At 44.2% G+C, this 17,328-nt stretch overlaps 1 protein-coding gene across 1 annotated transcript in view; it reads left to right on the top strand.

The window, feature by feature from the left end:
• Window positions 1–703: 703 nt before the first annotated feature.
• LOC311000293 (voltage-gated inwardly rectifying potassium channel KCNH7-like) overlaps window positions 704–17,328 on the top strand; it is a gene marked incomplete at both ends in the record, with an annotated part of 73,447 nt that continues 56,822 nt past the window's right edge. Inside the window, 2 exons of the mRNA XM_083990971.1 lie at window positions 704–779; window positions 1,484–1,714. Coding sequence (XP_083847097.1) covers window positions 704–779; window positions 1,484–1,714 — 307 coding nt within the window. The remainder of the gene's footprint in view (window positions 780–1,483; window positions 1,715–17,328) is intronic.

The raw sequence follows: 17,328 nt of genomic DNA, 5'->3' as shown, positions 1-17,328 counted from the left end.
CTACAGACATCTCCGTCTGCCGCTTTGTCTACGCGTCCATGTGGGTTTTCCCTCAGCAGCGGTGTCGGTGCTGCGCGTCTCCGGTGCGTCAGCCTCTCAGCCATTGGCCTCAGAGACCATCAGTCTTCCCTTCACAACAAAAGACAGACACACACACACACACACACACACACACACACACACACACACACACACACACACACACACACACACACACACACACACACACACATCATAGCCTACGTCCACTCTCACGCGCCGCAACAAACGCGCACAGCGCTTTCGAGGAGCGAGCGGCGGTGAGATGTTGGAGCAGCTGCGGGTGATCGACTCCTTTCTTTCCAGCTTGTTGTCGGGGAGCAGCGCGGGGAAGCCTCTGCGATGCGTTCAACCGGGGACGCGTCGGAGTTGAAATAAGGGGAAACACGGGGGGGGAGAGGAGAAAGCCACCTAAGAAAAAAAAAAAAAAAAAAAAAAACAGAGTAGGGGGTGGGTGGGGGGGAAGAGATTTTCCCAATACAAGGATGACTGAGTGGTGACAAAGGAAACGGGGAGCCCCCCTCTGGCTTCGGTTCTCACCGCTGGAACTTGGCGAAAGGACGGGGACCGGCTCGATCTGACTTGGACAGCCAAAGATCTTCCTTTTTTTTCTTTCTCCTTTCTCTTTGTTTTTACATCACCTTTTCTTTGAGGAGGGGGAACCATGCCTGTCCGGAGGGGGCATGTTGCGCCACAAAACACATTTTTGGGAGTAATTATACGTAAATTCGAGGGACAAAGTGAGTAGATACCTATCATTGGCTGTGTTGTGTTGTGCTGTGTTGTGTTGTGCCGCCTTTTGTGTCTCCTGCTGCATCCTGAGAGCAATTACTTACATCCTTCTTTTACTGTACAACAAGGCTTGTGATGTAGATGTGTCACACACATTTTACATCTGCAGAGGTCTATATTGGAAGTCATTATTCTAAGTTAATTACCCTGCTGCTTGCTGCCTTATCAAACACCTGGGTAGGAGTTATTTATATATTTTTTATTTCTTTATGGCTATAGTCCTGTGCTGTGGAGTAAGTGCTCTCCTCCTGCGCCTCTGCTGCAAATTGCAGTTTGCTTATAGGAAACAAGGATTATAAAGGATTTAATTACTTTGAGATCATATCACCAGAATATCTTTATTGCCCTTTTTTCTTTTTTTAAATCCTCCACTTATGTTGGGTCTTCTGACCACTTGTAATAAAGTGGCAAATATACTGTAAGCAAACCACAAATGTTCACATCACATATTTTTTTTAATAAAGCGCTTCAACCTGCTTGTATGAAGTTTATTTCATGATTTCACTGGAGGGGCTTAGGATGTAATGGAGGATAATCTTGTGTAAACCCATTACACCCAGCTACTGCACCTGTATTGATGTTTTTGTAATTCTCCATATTCACGTTAATGTGTTTATTCACCACTCTCCTTCCCTCTCTCCAATCTTCACAGATAAGAAATTCATCATAGCCAATGCTCGGGTGCAGAACTGCGCTATCATCTACTGTAATGACGGCTTCTGCGAGATGACGGGCTTCTCCCGGCCGGACGTCATGCAGAAGCCGTGCACCTGCGACTTCCTGCACGGCCAGTTCACCAGCCGGCACGCGGTGGCCCAGATGGCCCAGGCGCTGCTGGGCTCGGATGAGCGCAAGGTGGAGATCACCTACCACCGCAAGGATGGTGAGTTCGACATGCACCTGCACATGACATGAGGCCGTCACCGCGGTCTGTTAAAGGGATGGTTCAACATTTTGGCAAATTAGCCCATTGCCACAATCACTACAGTGAGTTTAGCAGTAGGTTTGTTACCTTTAATTGTCGGTGCAAGCTGTTTTTAGAATGGCGGAGCAGAGTCGTGAGCTTCTCAGAGCTAAGCTACGGAGGCTAATGGGATTTCTTGGTTTCCCTCATCAAACTCATCAAATACACAATCCTACAACTCCAAAACGCTCTGATGGACAAGTTGTGACCTGCACATTCACCACACTATGAGATAATAATGCAACATTATGATGCAGTTGTTTTCGAGGCAAATGCAGAGACTGCTTGCCGAAAAACTGCCACCGACGGGAACGCGCATCAGCGGTTTTGCATGAATTTACCTCTAAAACAACTCTGTCTGGTAACGTTCTGTTATTATCTCATAGTGTGGTGAATGTGCAGGTCACAACTTGTCCACCAGAGCGTTTTGGAGTTATTGCATTGTGTATTTGATGAGTTTGATGAGGGAAACCAAGAAATCCCATTAGCCTCCGTAGCGTAGCTCTTAGCAGCTAGCAGCTCTGCTCCGCTGTTCTAAAAACAAATTGCACCGACAATTAAAGGTAACGAACCTACTGCTAACACAGGGATTATGGCAATGTGCCAATTTGCCAAAATGTTGAACTATCCCTTTAAAAAAACACACACTGAGAGACTTAGCCATGTTAATGCAAGATCTGCAGCTGTAGGATGAATGTGCTATGGGTGACTTTTACAATGTCTAACACTGGAGGTACACAGTGAGTAATTTTTAGTACTCAGTCGGCTCTACAGTATCTGGAGCATTTTGCAGCAGCAAATCACCGAGTGCACCCATTCAGTACCCTGAGGGGAGGAAGAGCAGCTGTGATGGTTTCCTCTGCTGTGAAGTCCAGTTTTGAAGTGATGCAGGCGCTGGGTGGCTGAGAAAGAGAAGAGGTTCATTAGCCTGTGCTGCACAGGGCACCGTGCAGGGATGTAGGGTGAGGGATGTAGCTCACTTCCCCGAAGACTAAACGCGAAGACAGTCAAGTGCGTGGTTCTTCTGTTTCTGTTTCTGTTCTCACCGTCTCCAGAAAATAGCATTCAGCCCCGACATCTGTCCGTACACCTCTCCCACGGTTTAGATAATCTATCTCCCGTCGACGTGCATGTGCCTGCAGATCATGACTCGGCGTGACAGCTGCTATTGTTTTTGATGAGTTACAAGGCGAGCGGCGGAGTGAAAGTTTAAACCGGTCGGCTCGGGGAGAGTGACCTCCAACAATGACATATGTATTCAGATGATTAAGCTTCCTTGCGTAACGTAACGCTGCCTAAGGCTCTGGTGAAGTTTCACCGTGGCAGAGATGAGGATTAATAGTTTTATAAGACCTATGTGTGCTCGTCTGCTGTTATTGTTTGTATGTTAGTGGACCACAGTGGAAATAAACCACCAGGCTTTATTGTGTTTTATCCTGCAGTGCCTGTGTGTGTGTGTGTGTGTGTGTGTGTGTGTGTTTTGGTACTTTTAATCACATAACAACATTTTTCACAGCTTTTTAACTGTTTTTTTATGAGGTTGTGAGGTTGAATGCACTTGATTATCGTTGCAGAACCAAAAAGATTAGCTAAGGAGAAGGGAGTTCTGTGCACCAGCCAGTGTTAGTGGACAAAAAAAGGGTGAGGCATATAATTTAGACCAGTACAGATGTAATGTAATGGCAAAACTGTGAGACAATAATTACTGAACCTGTTCCAAGCATGCTGCCTGGAGGATTTCTCCTGACATCTGATGTGTGACAGGAGCTCTGACCACGTGCTCCTTCAAGATGGACTGCATTTAGCCGTGTGTGTGTGTGTGAGTGTGTAATCCATAGGTGTACAAAACCCAGAGGGCCAGAGGTAACTTAGATTAGGCTTTACAGAACAGTTACAGACGATAGGATCCTTGGAGACAGAGATGTGTGGGGTCAAAGGTCCAGAGAGAGCCAGATAAAGTTGCAGAGAAATGCTTGAGGGAGAACGGGCAGAGTGGAGATGTCAGACTGTGTTTTGAGTGGAGTGCTTTGCTTTAGCCTGTTCCCCTTGAGAGAGCCAATATACAACCCCCCCCCACACACACACAACCCTCCTTTAACCACAATGACCAAATAAGAAGCTCAGTCAGTCGTTTTCATCAATACTCCTCTATATTTCAGAGACTTTTTGTTTTGTTTTTACTGCACCGATGTTCCTCTGGGTGCTGCAGTTGCTGTTTACATGGTAGATGATGATGATAGCGCCATAATATAGGAGAGTTCTGGGTTATGGATTGGCAACAGCAGACGAAGATCAATATAGTGTTTATTATATAATATGATATAGACTAGACCAGGGGCCAAAGAGCAGGGACAGCCCTACTTTATATATGGTATAAAATTGTGTTTTATATGGAACTGGGCCTTGTGCCATAAACATACATTGTTATTGTGCATTCAGTACTACTGTATACTAAGCTATCAAAATAATACACATAATTCAGAAAAAGCAGCTTGTGACGGTTTAACTAATAGTAGTATTGACAACGTATTACTGTATGAGGTTGTGAGTACATTGTCTTAGACTTTGCACCGTGCTCGAGCAGCTATCTGGACCCGTTCTGCTGGAGGAAGGTTTTAATACAGGAAACATTAGCGAACGCTCCCATTAGTGAAGTGCATTGCGTAACAACAACATAACATGATGTAGGAACCTCGTGGGAATATTTGTTGAGTTAATTAACCAAACAACAGTTTTCTTTTGAAGTCAATAAGACAAGGTCAGGGGAACATGACGCCCAGCTGACGGATATAAACTGAACCTTTACTGAAAATAATCTGTCACTTTACTCTGATAATGGAGTTTATCATAGAGGTAAAGGTACAATCTGTAGACTTGACCCTTACAGGTCTGATGGCTCTCTGGGCCATTGTTTTGTCAGCCAGGCCGTGCTGGGGGGTTGAGTCGGCATTGATCCGCTGAGCAAACAGCATTAATGAGGACACAAATACCTTCATGTTGCATTGATCTTCAAAACCGGTACATCGGAGGGGGGGAAATCAATGACGGGCAGATGCCCTCCCTCCACTTGCCGGCCCACTGGAGACTTGGATAAAAAGAGCTCGAGGGCTTCTGACTGCTGGACCCTACAGCAGGGCGGTGGGGCGGGGGGGAAAGGCCTCATTACCATTCTCTATCAGTCCCTCTAATTATCTCAGTGTTTTCCTCTCACCTGACTCAGAGTTTCCCCAGGGAAGGTCGTCCACCGGCTCCAACCAGCCGCACCGCTCCGTTCATCTCCCCGCGTCTTAGGCAAGTGTGGCTGTACGATTCATCAGGGTATAGATCACCAGTTTACAGAAGGATAATACAAACACATGTTGTGTTTTTATAATGCATCTACTGTATGTCATCCTGTATCACGCTCCTCTAATACGCGTAACCGTTTATATCTCTCACTGTGCCACACTCTTATGATCAAAATCTGAGGTAAGACTGCAGAGGCGAGCAGCTCCAGTGGGAAAACACGTCTTTGAAAAAGAGTGGATCACAATGAGAGTAAAACAGGAGCAGATGTGTAGGTGCAACACAGTTAAAGGAGCTATATGTAAGAAATGTATGGCAGGTAATCATAAACTATGTCACCAGAGACTGAGGAATCATGTTAATCTGGAACACCGATCTAGCTGACAACAATAGTACAGATTTTATTTGCAGAAATAAAATATGAATATTTACAAAAAACAGAGATTCGAAAATGAAAATTAATTTTCGACCCGTCGTCGTAGGAGCTGCACTTGCACAGCGTCGCTCACTGCTGAAAGTGAAAGTAAGACGCGACAAAAACCGTGGAAAGAACCTATGTTTTTCTTGTTTAGAGCGAATATTCGAACGTCATTTTCGAGCAGTTTCGGCAGCCATAATGTTTGGATTTTGTGGTTTTGGCTTGTTGCTCCACCCACCGCTCTCTATCTTCCAATCAGCATTTCAGCATCATCCAGGTTCCCAGTTCCCTCTGAGCTGCAGCTACAAGCGTCGCCGTGGATCATGTCTGACGTTACTAACATTAAAAGACCTCGCTGTGACTCTCAGAAACATCTTGACAAAAGCAGAAATAAAAACCAGGAGATGGAGACGGATGAAAGTGGAGAAGAACTTGAGGACAGATGTTCTCAGATTTATCTACTTCATTTTCTTCCGTTACTACATCGCCGTGGCTCCGGTGGCGTAGAGACGTAGAGGTTTTTCTTCAACTATACTTTGCATGTCCCTCACTATAGCAGCTTCTCTGCTTCTTCTTCTTCCCACATATAGCCATGAGGCAGAGAGAGCAAGGATTGCGGGAAACATTCTGTAGGACTATGACACCTCAAACGACTGCAGATATGCTCACTGCTCTGTGGAGGGAGGCCTCTATTCAACACACACACACACACACACACACACACTCAGCTCATATCTCTATTGTCTCCCGTGTTGGAATTCCAGGGGAATGTCGTTGCGGCAGGCTGAGGCTGATTGCTCCTCTCGTGTAGCGGACCGCTGGGGGTTTCTGCCAGGCAATCTTCTCCTCCTTCTTCTTTGTAAGCCAGTGACCCGGGGTCTTCATAAACGCGTCGCCCACTGTCCTCTACAGTCCGCGAAGGAGAATCTGCTCGTCAGCACAATCTTAATGCTTTATGATTTGTGCCTTCGTTGAAACTTTGGCCTCCTTTTTTTTCTAATCCCAGTGGACGTTTCTCTGTGACCTCCACAGGAGAAGCTGCAGCTCTCGTTAAATATATATTCTGAATCTCTGCTCTTGACATTTAGATGCTGAGCTGTTTTTTTTTTTTTGCATCGTCTTGATTTTCAGTCAAGTGCCTCACTGTGCTCTTATTTCATTTTATTCTACATTAGTATAAACAAAAAGCTATAAAATTGCATCATATTCACTACTACAGGCTGAGCCGTATGTGAAGTGTATTGGATAATAATACGATGTATTACTGAAACAGCGTCTATGAGTCAACATGTGGAGAGACACAGAGATCTTGTTTTGCATTTTTCTGTCATCATCCCACATAGTAATGCAACAGGGAGAAGAAATAAAGCTGTGTCTGCGTGAGAGAATAAGAGGAGACCTTAGTTATGATGCATAATGTAGCGCGTCTGTGTGTGTCTGTGTGTGTATATAAGATGCAGACTTCTCTGTGGGTGCACTACGTGAGATGTGTTGAAGACAGATGATGGCAAAGAAAAAAAATCACACAATTACAGTAAATGAGCGAAGGACAAACTCGTCGCCAGTCATTATTTTAAAGGGATAGTTCAACATTTTGGCAAATTGGCCCATTGCCATAATTGCTATAGTCATAGCAGTAGGTTCGTTACCTTTAATTGTCGGTGCAAGCTTTTTTTAGAACGGCGGAGCAGAGCCGTGAGCTGCTCAGAGCTACACTATGGAGGCTAAAGGAATTTCTTGGTTTTCCTCATCCAACTCATCAAATACACAACCCAAAAACTCCAAACGCTCTGGTGGGCAAGTTGTGACCTGCACATTCACCACGCTATGAGATAATAATGGAACGTTACGAAACGGAGGTAAATACAGAGACTGCTTGCTGAAAAACTGTCCCTGAACGCAACGCGCATCAGCGGTTTTGCATGAATTTACCTCGAAAACAACTCCGTCTCAAAACGTTCCATTAGCGTGGTGAATGTGCAGGTCACAACTTGTCCACGACAGCATTTTGGAGTTGTTGGATTGTGTATTTGATGAGTTTGATGAGGGAAACCAAGAAATTCCTTTAGCCTCCATAGCGTAGCTCTGGGCAGCCTGCTGCTCTGCTCCGCCGTTCTAAAAGTAGCTTGCACCGACAATTAAAGGTAACGAACCTACTGCTGTGACTATAGTGATTATGGCAATGGGCCAATTTGCCAAAATGTTGAACTATCCCTTTAAAGAACAAAAAAACCCCACATTTGATAACAGTTCATAATGGATCCAGTTTGCAGAGAACGTATGGAAGAAAACACAAAGCACAACAGCAGGTTACTGGGACTTTCATGAAGAGCCTCTCGTCTGTTTTAAAATGCATCAGAGAATTGGACGGAAAAAATAATTAGTTTCCATTATTCCATTAAATTATCCATTATGTGGCTGAACAATAAACACAGGCGTGATTAGGGGTTTGTTTCCTGTGCAGACACATGACTGGTTGTTTAAAACACCGCTGCCTCACAGGGGAGCGAGACAATGACATGATGAGAAATCTGATTTTCGTAAAGAGATGATCCGTTCTCAACTTAAACAACACAACCCCGTCTGTCTTTTTTCTTCTTTTTTTTACACGATTGCTTCTTCTGGGCTGTTTTATTCGTTAATGAATGCATTCGGCTCAAATCTGCAAATAAATTGGCCAAGTTAGGGATTAAGCATTTAAATCCTGGTCTTTAATGACAGCTTCAAAAACCTCCGAGTGAAAATAAACAGTTCAACACTTGTCCTCTCGTCTGCCTCTGCGTTCGCCGGTTCAGATGGAATAATCACATACTCCTGGAGGTATTCTTGGTGTATCAAGAAATCCATAAGCTCAGCGCATGGTTAAAGCTCTCACTTTCGCAAATAGCAAAGAAAATGTCACGCTATAAATAGATGAAAGTTGCCCGTGCTTCGGTGATGCTCACTGAGATTAGTGTTGTCAGTGTCGCCTTTAAAATCACTGCAGAAGCTTCACAATGTGACGAGCACAGTTAAATCTGAACGTCTCTAAAATCTTAAGTACTGGGATGATTTATTTATTTAATTCATTTGCATTTTTCTTCCAAATAATAATAATGACAAGACAAAAAGTCATTACTTCTAGACTCTAATGTGACATGTTCAGATTACTGGTTTTACCCCCAATCAAACAAAACAGTTTGCACCGAATCAGTCAGAACAAGCAGCTGCTGTCTCATCTCAAAACTTTATTTATTCTCATTAGTGTTTAAGCTGAGTCGTTTTTGTTTTTGTCGTGCTAATTCAGTTCTTATTGATGCTGCTACTTGCTTTGTTTTGGAACGCGCGCCATGAATGACATTGATTTGATTTAATAAAATAAAATCTTCTTTTTTTATCGACCAATATGAATGAACAAACAAACAAACTAATCAAAGTATATTGAACTTGAAGGAAATTGTGTTAGACTGAAACAATGGAAACGCTATATGAGATACTGTATGCACAGTGGAAATAAACTATATCGGCAAGCAATCACTCTCGACTTCGTGGCCGACACATTTCCGACGGAAAGTCTAGCATGTAATTTTTTGCATTTCAAGAATTTCTGCCACTGTCGTTGTGTAATCTCCTCAGAATCCGACCTAAACCAGAGACCAGAGTGTGTTCCTGCTCTGTCACGTCCATTAACCCTTTCCTGATCATCCCGTATCTGTGGCTGCTCCTCACTGAGCTGCTGCTGCTGCTGCTGCTGCTGCTGCTGCTGCTGCTGCTGTACAAACAACACAGTGGAATTAATAGTAACTGTACACTGGTGGGAGGCTGAGGCGCTGCACACAAGTCCTTGTCAGACTGTGTCTACTTTAACACGCTGCTGCTAGTTAACTATTAAAGCAATCGACACGTTTTAAAAAAATCTGAATTCACTTCACAGCAGTCGACCAGGCAGCTGTGAAATGAAATAAATGTGAGGAAGCGGGATCATTTAGGCCGATTCAGCACACGTCAGCCTCCATGACAGCCGTGTTGCTGATCTAACGTGCTTCTGTGTACGTCACCACTTCTTTTTCCTTTGCATGTGCCTGATGTCAGGCGTCAGAACGAGGCAGCAGAGACAGAGAGAGAGATGCAATAAGGGATTCATCTGTCATGGAGCTACATATCTGAGTGTTTTAACTAATGGCTGATGACTAATGCTGATGCAACGCCCTCGTCAATAAGGCTCCAGCTCCACATAATGACTGATCATGATAGGAGTTGTCTGGGGCAACCTGAGTTCGAGGGGTGTGTGTGATGTGACTGGATGGAAGCCATTCTCTGTGAAGCCAACTCTTGGCGATCCGGCCGCTGTGCAAACGAGATAAGCTCTTATTCTGTTTCGCCCCGTAGTCTCGTCCACATCCTCAGGTGCAGCTGTGTTTGAGAGCGCACGGCAACCAGTTGGTGTCCGCCACGGGCGTGTGCACGAATCACCGGAAATGCGTGCAAAGAGAGAAGGCAGAGAGTAGGAAGGAACATTCAGCTTAAAGAGGAACTATGTAGGATTTTTACCTTAATTAAAGGGATACTTCACCCAAAATTGTCAATTGATTGGTGAATTGACAATGTGCATTTATTTTCAAAACGCATCAAAACGCTTTAGGAGTTCCGGGGGGGATTAAATTTTCATATAATGGCGGCGGATAGAGCTCACTTTTGAATCGTCCATAACTCACACTATGAAACATCCAGATACCTCCATACTGCTCGTCTGTACTGACCCAAGTGTCCTGAAGCCGCCACATGAAAAAGTTGTTTGGAAAAAATGTATTTGATCTCTGTTTTTAGCCTTGTTGTTGTAGTAGTAGTAGTGTGTGTTTCGGACGATTCAAAAGTGAACTCTATCCACCGCCATTATATGAAAATCCGTTGCCAGCCGGACCCCCCCTGGAACTCCTAAAGCGTTTTGATGCGTTTTGAAAACAAATGCGCATGGCCGAGAGGAGGGTTAGCAACACAGAGTCTTAACCCTTTAAAGTAAGTTTGACGTGTCAGGGGCTGCTGAATATCAGAGGAGAAACTTGAATCCAGTCCTGCAGCTTCAATCATCATCGGCCCTGGCTCTGTCTCCAGGAGGCTGTTACCTCGGAAACATGGCCGCCCTAAAATCACATCCGTCATCATCGCCGCCACGTCCAACACAGACCGAACCCAAATAAAGGATTAAACAAATAAAGGAGTCGCTTGACAAACGATGCAAGACTTTGAATGTGGCTGTCCAATTCGCTCCCATCAGTCCTCATGAGACGGAGAGAAAGCAGCGTAATGAACAAGCCCCCCTCCCCACACACACACACAGACACACACACACACACCCTATTCTCAATCTAAAGTGACACGGACAGATTTGTGTTGTAGCAGAGGCTTCGATTTCCTCTACGCTCATGCCTCACGGTGGATCTCATTTATAATGTGCCTGTTTAATGGTTTCCCGGGGCTGCTGGGAAGAAGGAGAAGCTCCACAGCAACAGATTGGTCGTTTGCAAGAAAAGCTGATTTGTAGTTACTCTGCTTGGTTGTTGTCATTATCAAACTGGAGTGGTTTAAAGGAGACAAACTGTTGTGGGGATGTACAGTAGACACATCGCCCCTGCTTTTCTAGTCCGGTCACATTTTCATCACTGATCTCCACGTCTTTCTGAACCATTCAGATGATTTCCCTCCTGTCTGTCACACCCGCCTGTGGAAAAAAAAAGTCTCTCTGTGAAGTAAAGCATAGTGTTGTCCTGGAAACCACTGAAAGAGACTTGAAATATCACTGCAGCTCTAAAACTCATCCTGGCGTGTCTGCCTATGGGGCTGAAAGCCGGAGAATGGAGCAGCACCACAGGGACCTGCTAGTCGAGCCTGAAAGCGCCATCGATGCCGGAGCAGAGTCGATTAGTTCATCTGCCAAGAACAACTAAAGCTGAGCAGTTTGACTCGGCGCTGCTGGTTTAGAGCCACGGTGACGTCACAGACCAACAGGAGCTCAAATAACTAGAATAAGGCTCGACACAATATCCTAACATGTTGACCTGTCAGTCATCTTCCTGTAGTCTGTTAGCATCCTAACATGTACTAATAAGATAAGATTAGAAAGAGCAATCCATTTGTCTGGCAGCTCATCTACTGTACCGTCTGCAGAAGAATTAAAAATCCTGATCCCTGCAGGTACAAACCATCTTTTATCTTTTATATCTCTCCATCCATCAAGGTGTTATGAAGTGGAATAGCCTCGATCACCATCTACGTCCTCCAGTGAGTCCATCAGGGAAAGATGACTGAAGCCTCCTCATATTATTAAATAGTTAGCAACACAAAACACCTCGTAGTTTTCCTTTCATTTTCTCATTGCAGGGGGAGGGAAATGCTCTCTGCCACGCTGCCTGACCTGATGCTCATATTAAACAGCTTGCTGAGCCACGATTACATTTCAGCCACCTCTGCTCGATTTTAGCCCTAGCACTCGGTTTTGCACGTTCTCGTGTTGGGGCAGGGTGTCCCAACTCTTTTAAGAGCGAGGAGAAGTGATTTTCAACCCTTAAACCCGCCCCTTAAATCCAAGGGGAGGCCGTGGGTGCAGACTTTAAACGTAGTGCGTGATGAAAAGATCTTTACTCCATCCTCAACTGGTATCTCCCACTGGAAAACCAAGTGCTTGTGTTAAGGGAGGAGAACTGGGACTTTAACCTTTGCAGCACAGCAACCACGAAAACATCTCTTCATCTCAGCTGGAACAGGGAGGCATCCTCAACCTGCTCCGTTTTTCAATGTAAGAAGCTCTTCTCCTGAACAAACTCCACTACCCACAGAAAGTTTCCATCAGTAGTTGACAAAAACACAACAAAAATACTAGTAAAAACTCAGAGCTACCAGACTCTGCTGTGACCAGTTGAAGCGCAGCATGTACCGGTACAGTTAAGGGTAATGGGAACGTCTCTGGTTTGTTTATTTCCTCGAGCAATTTCACGTTTCATTTCATGCTGACTTTTGTAGATCGGTAAAGTTTGCAGTGAGTAATGCACCTGTGGCCGCCTTCCATGAAAAATAAGGAGAGTCTCCACCGACAGATGAATGATTGCTCCACCTTGGCCTGTTTGTATTGGCGCTCAGGAGACTTCGCACTTAATTTGTAAGAAGCTCCACGGGATCAATAAACCATTCGGTCAATGGCCATCTCCTTTCGATTGCCTTCTTCCTGGGTCATTCTTTAATGTCACAGATCTGCCTTCGTTTTCCTCAAGAAGGTCAAACTGACACGTTAGAACGAGCTAAAAGATTGCACACACGGCCCTGCAGGTCAAGACGGTTATCTCTTAAGGAACAAAACTGGGGCATAAGATGTTAGCAAAGTCATTTAAAGGTCCCTTAAAGGAAGACGTCCATGTCTTTTTTCTTTCTTTCAAAGCAGCTCTAGGTTCTGTATCTTTTACTAGATGCAGAGGAGAGTGATTTATCAGGAACAGAAAATGTAAAGTTTGATCACAAGTCGTAAAGAAGAGAGGCGTGGACATAACGGCAGCAGTCAGCCATGTAACTGTCTGTCTGATCTGCAATATTTTTATTTTATTATTGCCGTTATCAATCACCCACCGGTTTAACCTCCCCACGCTCTAATGAAATCTACTTCACAGCCCTCGGCTCGCAGGCACCGTGCCAGTGAATAAATGTAGGTCATTCTGATGCTGGATCTATGGATTAAGCCCACACACACACATACACAGACACACACATGCTGCCATTATGTGATGGTATTACCACACACACAGACAGTAAACAGTCTGACAGCCCCCCGTCCTCCCCCTCCTCATCCTTACTGTGGGGTAAATATGAGCAGGAAAGATTATTCCCTCAGATTATACGTCGTTTTATGAAGAGTCTCACATAAGTGGTTACAGTTAAAGGTTTATTCATGCTGTAAACATGTTGACTCACCCCCCACCCCCTCTCCCCCCTCTCTCTCCTCCCAGCCAGTCGCCGCTCATACAGTATTTGTCTGTAGGTGATTTCAGCTCATGATCCCTGCTTTTCTCCCATTCATAGATTGGATATGCCCGGGAGCACATCTGTGAATGAACAGCCTCTCATTCATCAGATCAGATCAGATCAGATCACGTTCTGGCCTGATTGTTTTCATTCATTCATTTCATTCATTCATTCATCTTGGTGCTGTTTGGTTTTTGGTCCATGCATCCCCGTCTGAGATGTTTATTAGATTTTCTCCGACCCTCCTTGATTCGTCAGGGCAGATTTTCTGCTGCCTCAAGGTCATTTATATGTTAATGTTAGTCCAGGCCGAGTGTTTCGACTGTTTGATCCGGATGACTCAATAATTAGGAATGAATTAAGTGAAAGCTCATCAGGAGAAGCCCCGCCTCTAAACGCCAGGCAGGTGTCGGCACCAGACTGTAGTGGCTTTGATGGCGCCTGTTTCATCATCGCAGCAGCAAGTGGTGCTGGATGAGGGTGGTCCAACCCCGACTTAGCGTCTGTCCAGCTGAGACACACCACGGCTGTTATTGTTGCTGTTGTTTCTGCTCTCCTGTCTGCAGCACAGATTGTTGGTTCCTTTATAATTTGACAAAAGTAATTGAGGTTTTTTGCGGCGCAGCGATCAGACAGGAACCGGAGCCTGTGAAGCTTTTAACGTGGTCTTTCATCAGCTTTCAGCTTCTGGCCTGTAGGAGCACTTCACACCTCGCCCTGTTGTTACTGTAATTGCCTTTGCTTCAGCCTGTTTGGATTTGGACTTTGCAGAGTATCACCACACTTTGTGCAATTTATTTGTAGAATATAGAGACTCCTGCACACTGCAATACGTGCATAGAAAAATTAAAGGTGGCAACGTTTCAGTGCTGTGACCTTCTTCAGGCAAACAGTTTGCTCTGAGGAGAAGTTGTTCTCTGGATCTGGGTAGTCATACTCATGTCTTTATAGATATTTAGTGATGTTAAATTTATTGCAACATGCTGCGGTTCTGTTCAGACAAGCTGTCAGGACCTCTGTAACTTTGTGATGTCACAAAGCAAAGCAGCCATGCCCCAAGCCCCGCCCACTATCCAACCCTACAGGGGTGTATAGCTGAAATCTCCTTTATTTTATTGCATTTGTTCAGAAAACAGTCAAATCTATAGACCAAGGCTCGTAGTCTCAGAAGAGGAAATCTACTTTGTTGCAGTTGTTATTGATTCACATGATTTCATTGCTGTTTTCTTCTATTTAAAAATGCTTAATGTTGAGAAAAGCGAAAAAGTCTCAACTATCATTAGAGTCTAAACTTAACAAGCAGACATCTGTCTTTATATTCATGTATTAACTTTATTATTTACACATCCAAGTCACTTTAGTTTGTGGCATCTACAGGAGCTCGCTGCGCCATCTGTCACGTCTACATATTGGTAGTTAATTTGCATCCGTGGTCTCCTAGGTAACCCCACAGATTATTATTATTCCTGGGTGTTGACTTGTTTTTCCAAGAATAGCTTCCCATCCCTCTGTGACCTCAGATCCTCTTCTCCTTCACCGCCACAAATGCACATGACAGTTTATTTTACACATTAATGGGATTTCAACGCCTTTTTTTTGTATTGACGATGGGGCCTACACACTCCCACTCTTCGTACATACAGTAATACACAACTAAAAATGCATAGAAAGGAAAATAAAAGATATATAATCGAATTTCACTTTCACGCATTTAATTGTAATTCGTCCTAATTCCTTAGGCTATAAGCTTAGCAAACAAACTGTTGCTGCGTTCCTGTTTACACGGAGATGGAGCTCAATGACAAGTGAAATGATGAATAGGTAGAAAATAAAAAAAATGCAGCAGAGTACATTAAATCCAGACAGTGAGGCTGATGAGAAACAACATCAGCATAATCAAGGACAAATAAGCGATGACTAAATTCAGCTCCTCACCGTGACTCATCCTCTGTTTCTAAGGCTGAAATTACCATTTATTCGCCGCAGCGTGTGTGAAGTCTAGACATTTAAATATATCTATGTTTTTATTTTAATTTTTTATATCGTTTTGAATCATCCTATCCTATCCTATTTTATTATATTGACATTACAGTGATTGAAATTCAATGAGTTCTGCTGCTCGTCCGGCTTAGTGCCTTTTAAACAGACACCAGAACAAGAACAGCAGCGACCTTGAAGTTTGCATTTCCCAAAATATATTCGATCGTCAGTTGGACTCGGTGCCAGGATCTCTCCCCAGTCGTGTCCTTTTCCATTATTGATTATTTTTATCTGGGATCTGGTGCTCATGTCCTCCAAGAGGCTGCAGTGGATCACTGCCACGCCCACCGGTCCCATCAGTCCAGCCTGTTCACTTACACAGTGGCATATGGGAATAGAGATGTACACTATAATATGGATTTTCTTTTTTCTTTTTTTCTTTTTTACCTATAACCAATTTCTTACGGTTCATTCATGCTTGTATTTTGTTGTAATTGGTCGTTGTAACGTTATTAAGCCGAGGAAACATATTGATGACTGGATTTATGAAAGCATATATAAAAATTAATAAGCAACCAACCATTTTCCACTGAGTTACAGAGTAAGAGAGATGGATGTGGGGAGAAAGGATAATTTAAAGTGGTTGATTTTACAACGGATGGCTCTATAGCGTTTTACCTGAAGGTAGCAGTTCATATTCAGAAAACAACACATGAGACGGGTCCTGCAGGGTTCTGATTACAGGACTCTCATAAACAGACTGCAAGGGCAGAAGCTGATTATTCGACCCAATTACTTTCATTGCTGTTTTCACAGTCCTTCCAGAAAAATGAGTTATTTTGTGCGGGCAAAGATCCTTGATTAAGCGGCACGTTTTCTAAAAAAAAATGTGATGGAATATGCAGGATATTTATGCAAATGTATGCTCAACTCTGTCTTGTAACGTTCTGTTGGTGAATGTGCAGGTCATAACTTGTCCACCAGAGAGTTTTGGAGTTGTTGGATTGTGTATTTGATGAGTTTGATGAGAGAAACCAAGAAATCCCATTAGCCCCGTAGCGTAGCTCTGAGCAGCTCACGGCTCTGCTCCGCCGTTCTAAAAACAGCTTGCACCGACAATTAAAGGTAACGAACCTACTGCTATGACAATAGGGATTATGGCAATGGGCCAATTTGCCAAAATGTTGAAATATCCCTTAAGTGTCAAAAAATCTAAATTTTTTTGTAGTTGTTATATTTTTGTTTGTTGTTCACAGTTTTCACAGGACCAGGGAGCCAGATGTTTTGGGGCTTTGTTGACGGACAAAGTTTCCTGACATGTGACCTCTCTGTGTGACGGCGTGGTCTGTCGAACTGCCAGCCAGGCCGCACTGATGCCGCTGATGATATTGTAACCCTGGGGATAAGGTAGCATTTTCCCTCCTGGATTAGAGCGCCGGCATCAGAGTTAAACAGCTCTTAGTACGACCGAATGTTCCCGAGGGAGAAGGGGAAAGGATCACATTTCCCCAGAACGGCGCACAAAAACATAAGCCTTCCTCCCTTGCTCTGAGAGAAGGTCACTTCTCCTCTTTAACTTTTCATTTGTCCACCTTAATGAGCTTGTGTGTCGACTCAAGTGAGCTGCTGAAACAGGACTTTCTGTGGCCGCACATTCCTCGAGTCATCACCCACAATATGAAGATGTCTGGCTCGCCCTCCTGATGTAGAGTCACGGAGGTGAGGACAGCGACGCTGCAGCAGTGATTGGCTGTGACAAGCCGACACACGGGCGCAGCGTAACAGAGGTTGATTTGATGACAATTAGCTTTGCCAAGCTGGAGAAGCTCCCTGCTGAGCTGCAGAGAGAGAGAGGAGGGGGTGT

Source organism: Trachurus trachurus, assembly GCF_905171665.1.
Source record: "Trachurus trachurus genome assembly, chromosome: 2".
NCBI lineage: Eukaryota > Metazoa > Chordata > Actinopteri > Carangiformes > Carangidae > Trachurus > Trachurus trachurus.
The sequence above is the reverse complement of the archived record's forward strand: the minus strand, read 5'-3'. Positions and strand labels throughout refer to the sequence as shown.